We start from the raw sequence: 5954 nt of genomic DNA, 5'->3' as shown, positions 1-5954 counted from the left end.
ATCGAATTCTGCAAACCCTGATAGTGTTGCTCGTTTTCAATTTGATTTCAATTTGAAAGTTTCAAATTCTGATATTTTCTCAACTCGATTTTGCAGCAGGTTTCTGTGAGCGTGACATGGAGGCGTGGATGCTGTAAGGTGCAGGTTCAGAAGTCAATTTGGTTAAGTTTGAATATTCTGGCGCGAAAAGCAGTAATTTCTATTTTTTCATTCAGGACCTAGGAGAACTCCGATTTATTTTTGGTTTATTCCAGTTTGAGTTGGAGTCTGATTTTTTTTAAATTTTTATTCCGAGAAAGACTACGGAACATTTTTTTAATTATTTTGAAGCAAGAAGAACTCCGTAGTGTGTCATTTTTTGTTTATTCTGGAGCGAGTGGGATATGAACTTATTTATGGGTCCTGTACACCCCCAGTGGTGCAAAGGGACGACTTGAAAGATCTCCATCATGAGCAATGTCCAGCTATTGTTACCAGGCTAGATTTCGGTCATCTTCTGTATTTCTTTATAGAGACTACGCCACCATGAGCCTCTGGGTCTGCGTCTGCCAGTGCCCGAAATTTTCAAATTCATTGACTGAATATTTTACATTTTCAGTTCAACATCATAGAAACATTCATTCCTTGAATATTCATTCATCGCGATACTGAGCTTTTTCAAATTGACAAAAGAAAGCTTTTCATTCATTGAGATTCAATAAAACTGCACCTTCAAAAGAACACATCATTCTTGACAGTAGTGCAGCTTTGAGCTTCTTTCCTTATACCACACTACGGCATACGAAGTTGGGGAAGCAGAATGAAAAACATAAGCTAAACGCGCTAAGTTCTGGTGCGTGGTACAGATGTCGACACGCCGCGCCGTCACAAAGTGAACGAGCAGCTTGGGGCCAATCGAATATTACGTAACGCTAAAGTGGGTGTGAGGGAGTCCGTCAAATTGTTACAGTTCAAACAAATATTCAAAATTCTACATACAAAACAATAAACATGTAAAAAAGTGATTTAAGGTCTAAAACAGTCATGTTTAGCGTTACGTAATTTGCGAAGAAGTCCTTTCAGCAATCATAGTAGCCAAAGTCAGTTGTTGTCAAATGCATTGAGGAGAAAAACAATAACAAAATAGTTTGCAGTTTATAGTGCAGTTTGTTTTTGCAGTTGTGGCCTGGAGAATGAAATTGTTGCAGCTGGATCACGGGAAGTATTTCAAGTTACATTATATTTTTAATTATTGATACTTTGTGTACTGATTCCAGCGCAAAAGAAACGAGCCTAAAGGAAAAGTTGGCAGATGGAAATCTGGGACCTAACGGTGGCTGCAAAGGATTTTATACGTTCCCGTTGAGCCGAACCTCAAAACTGCACGGCAGTTTCAGTTGAGACTGAACTCGTTGTCTTTGAGTGGTCTCAGAAATACGAGCGGAAATTTAAATTATTTGGCATAATACTTTGCCCAAAAACGAGCGGTTGAGGAGAGCATAGTACATCGTTTTTTTTTCGGTAAGTTTACCTCAAATAACATTGCTCAACTTCGTGAACATTCCTTTGACAATATTTATAATAAAACAATCAATTTTTAGAATTCAAGTGTGATATTTATATTGTAGTTATGTGAATCCCAGTATCCCGTCGGATGGATCCTTTTCATCATTTTGGTCAAAGTGTCTCCGAAGAGGATGGAGCCAAAAAAAGGGCGTTCGATACATCATCAAACATCTCTCCATTGAGCTTCACAAGAAGAATATTTTCCAGAGTGTCTTCACCAAGCCCTGAGCGACGATCTGTTAGTACCAGGGGTAAAGCACTGAAAGCTCTCTCGACGGACACTTGATTGGACGGTACGGCAAGGACAACTTTAGCCACGGAATACAATTCAGGATGCGTGTCACGTCTGTTCACCCAGTGCTGCCACACGTCGTAGCCATGAGTTTGCCTCGGTTCTACGTCAAGAGCTTTGAGCTGATGCAGGAATCGTGAGCCGTTGGTTTCATCGGGTGGTGCATCGCATTCACCGTACATTTCTGTTATGAACACATCGAGGTCATCTTCGTTCGTTAAAGTTGAAGTTTCCAACGCAGCTGATTTGGACTGTTGGTATGCGCGGATTCTGTTGCATGTATCAATAATGTAGCCCTAGAAGCGTTAAAATAAAGTTTGAAATGCATGACCGTAAATGTGATTCTTAGTCGTTACTCCGTGAACCTACTAAAAGAGGCTTGGGATAAGCTACCCATTCTCAATGTATACGTTTCTGAAGCTTATGAATACTTCGTTAATGAAGGCGTCGGCCATGTCCTTACGATCACAAATGAAGGATCGTATCGCTTCGTAGCATAAAAAGCTAATGTATCATTTAAAGAGGGGTACGTATTGAATGTTACCTGAATCAGTTCCTTTTCGTCGGGTTTGAAAATCGTTGAGCCTTTGTAATTGAAACGCGGATCCAAATAAAGCGCCATTTGGAAAGCCCGTGACCGTCGTAAGTTTCGGAGTCGATTAATTAATGCTTCATCCAGTTCAGTTGCGAATGGGTTTTGAGGTATTTTCCTCATTTCCTTGATGACATTCAGCCATTGCAAATAAAAATCGGCCAGGGAGACGTGTTTCGTCTGCATATTTTTTGTACAAATGTAAAGTGGTTTAAAGGCTTCCACGTAGTTTTGTACAAAGTCCCAGGCGTCTCCAAGATCTGCAATTAATATGGATCAAATTATTATGGAATTTAAAAACTATCAAGCCAGTGAAAATACTACCGAGTTCCGGGAACTGATTTGCCAATTGTTTGAAAAACTGTTCATATTCGAGAAAGTGGTTACACATGTCGAATATTCCACACCAGCGTGTTTGGCCCCAAACCGGTGGATATGTCACCTTGACGAAACTGAGGTTATACTTCACTTGCTTGCATTTCTTCGCTATTTCCGTGACAGTTTTTACCATGGCATTGGACTTGTCCACTACATCGAGGATGGCTAACTGTAACGTATGCACAGCGCATCTCACTAGGTTCAAATTCTCTTGGAATTCAGTGCACATCGCTGCAGTTAATTCGATTAATGCTTTGTCCTCCTTTTCTGTATCTTCCGGATTACCTGATTGAGTGGCCATTAGCTCAACCTCTTGTTTGAGCTGTTGGACGTTGCCCAACATATTAGCCCCATTGTCGCAAGTGATTGAAAATATTTATTCTACTCCAACTCCAAAGCTTGAAAGGATTTCCATAACTTTGGTTTTCAAAACTCGCGCTGTCTGGCGCTCCCTCACGTGCAACATTGCTAAAAAATGGAATGCGTTGTGTTAAGTGATGCATTGTGTATTATGCGTCTGTTGATACTTACCCAAAGTACGAATCACAATTTTGACGTTTAATGCATATTGTGCATTTGCTCCCAAAATGTGTCGATAGTGACGAGATGCAGCGTCGATTTTTAGACTGATAAGTCTTCCTTTCATTTCTTGCCTTATGTTCTCTCGTAGCTTTTGGGGAAAAAAATGAGATCGCTCATCATGTTCACCTCATTAACGGTTACACCGCACGCTAGCCCCATCGGAACAAGAAGCTGCTGGAAACCCTGCCATGTTTCGAAACATCGAGGAAGGTTGTGAAGAGTTACCAATTTTAATAGCGAGTCCTTTAACAATGGTGCATCAATCGCCACCGGTCGTTTGGCCACAACCCTCTGTTTTTTCGCCGGGACTTCTTGTTCCTTGAACAATCCGTTTGCGACAGCCAGATCATGATGGCGGGAACGGAAATGGCGGACAAAGTTGCCTATGTCAATTTTTTCCTGTGTGTAAAGACAAGCAGTTCCGGTATCAATAATACACGAAGCCTTGGCGCCTTCTCGCCGGATAAAGCCAAGGGCAATTTCCGCCAGTGTTTTCTTTTTGTCTGTTCGCTTCTTTCCCCGTTTTGAAAAATTTTGAGCGCTTGTTGATGGTGTTACGTTGCTTTTATCCATTTTTATTGCTAACCAAGTTCTTCACTGTATACCAGTCAGCTCCAATACTGATTTTCAGTCAAGTGAAAATATTCAACATGGAAAGGACTGACTGCTAATCCTGAATGAATACGCACGTTACGAGTAGTGAACAGGAAGATGAAAACACCAGAACAGCAAAAAAAGCTCTTCATAGTTCTGTCAATGGTGAAAGCTTCCATTAGCTAGCATGAAAAAAGATGGTAAACACATTTGAATGAATATACACGCTAATCATTATTCACTCGATCTATTCGAAAATTTTGTGCACTGGCGTCTGCAGCAATATCCTGCAGGGTTCCAGTCAAGTGCTTGTTTACAGATTTCGTTTCCGTCCCTACATAAGGTGTGGCCAATCCAGCCCCCCCTTCCGATTCCCAATTTTAGTTGCTATCGGCCTCTGGTCACAGCTCGTTGTTTGTGATCCAGTTGTAAGGTCAAGTTACCATTTTTGCATTTGTATAGCATAAGGCTAGCACGATGATATTTTTATGCCCAGGGAGATAATTTTGACTTTGCCAAATGACTTTTGGCCGAATGGCTTTCAGCAACTACGCTTTTCATTATGGAGTGTATGGAAATCTGCAGCATTTTTAATCGCTTGGAGTTTTTTTTTATTTTTACTCAGAAGTGAATGGGAATCAACAGGATTTTTTGTTCAATTCAGTGGCAAGGCTATGTTTGTTTAAGAACTGTTCAGTTTATTGAGAGGACACTTTTACATGACGACAGATAGGTCAATTTTGATGTAGTTTGCTTTATCGTAAATATATTATAATACACTGTCAATAAACTGCAATTTTTTAAAAGAGTTTTACACAGATTAAAAACAGACGTCAGGGCAGGGACTAAAAAGTCAGATTTCCCCTATCAAAGCTTTTAAATTTCAGAATCATTTTACATCCGAAAGAAACCGAGCCCACATTTTTTTTTTTGGGAGGTATGGGTCGTCGTGTTTTGTACAAACCAGATTGAAACCTGACTTCTTCGCTGCATTGCGGATCGAAAAACCTCCCGGACGTTTGAATCATCAGCTTCCAGGTTTTCGCCGGGTTAGTTGATCTTCGATTTTCTGTCACTCTCTGCCCTCGTTTAGGTCATCTAGACTTCTTGAATGACTTCGCCACCCACGACATCGTTGAACGATGGGTTGCCTGCAATGAAAAAGACCTCAAATGAAGGATTCGTCCGGAGCCTAATTGCTCCGAAATGCCTCGGACCTCTTACTCGCTTGTGAATGAGCATTAAATACCTCAGAGTCTCACTCCCTCCGGAAAAAGTACTGTTCAATTTAAAAGAAGGACACTTTGTATTGTCGACCTTTTTAAAACCATCAATCTTTTTAGAAATCTGTTTTTTTTTTCGAAGAATATATTGTCTGACCTTCTAGAAATGAAATCCAATTACTATCAAAACAATTCTAAATCAGAGATTTGCTATTTTCAACTCCTTTTTCGGGCTGCCACAGGCTCTACTGTTTCTGGATATCAACAAATCATTGACAGTATGTTTCTTTCCGATCTTTTTGCTGATTTACATTTTTTTTACAAACTGTCAGTTTTGCTTAAATGAAATTCTGTTAGGAAACTTATGTTCACTTGAAATTTGAGAATCTTTGACAATAAATTAAAACTGCTGTAAAAGCCACATTTCTTGACCGATTGCCGCAATTCTCATGATACGTATGATGTGTGTTAACGGGTAGGAGATCGAATTAAGCAATTAAGTAGAGATTAGCTTAGCTCGATTGACTGTGCACATCGTAGTTGCTAGTCGTGATTGGTCGAGGGGCCCTTCTTAGCCGTGCGGTAAGACGCGCGGCTACAAAGCAAGACCATGCTGAGGGTGGCTGGGTTCGATTCCCGGTGCCGGTCTAGGCAATTTTCGGATTGAAAATTGTCTCGACTTCCCTGGGCATAAAAGTATCATCGTGCTGGCCTCATGATATACGAATGCAAAAATGGTAACCTGGCT

At 40.5% G+C, this 5954-nt stretch overlaps 1 protein-coding gene across 1 annotated transcript; it reads right to left on the bottom strand.

Annotated features, from left to right (window-relative positions):
- Window positions 1–1656: 1656 nt before the first annotated feature.
- LOC134209272 (zinc finger BED domain-containing protein 4-like) lies at window positions 1657–3273 on the bottom strand. Its single transcript, XM_062685251.1, is given in 3 exon segments — window positions 1657–2133; window positions 2382–2689; window positions 2754–3273. Coding segments are annotated over 3 exon segments (1305 nt in total).
- Window positions 3274–5954: the final 2681 nt, after the last annotated feature.

This window comes from Armigeres subalbatus, chromosome 2 (genome assembly GCF_024139115.2).
Source record: "Armigeres subalbatus isolate Guangzhou_Male chromosome 2, GZ_Asu_2, whole genome shotgun sequence".
NCBI lineage: Eukaryota > Metazoa > Arthropoda > Insecta > Diptera > Culicidae > Armigeres > Armigeres subalbatus.
Note: the sequence above shows the minus strand (reverse complement) of the source record. Positions and strands in the feature narration are given on the sequence as shown.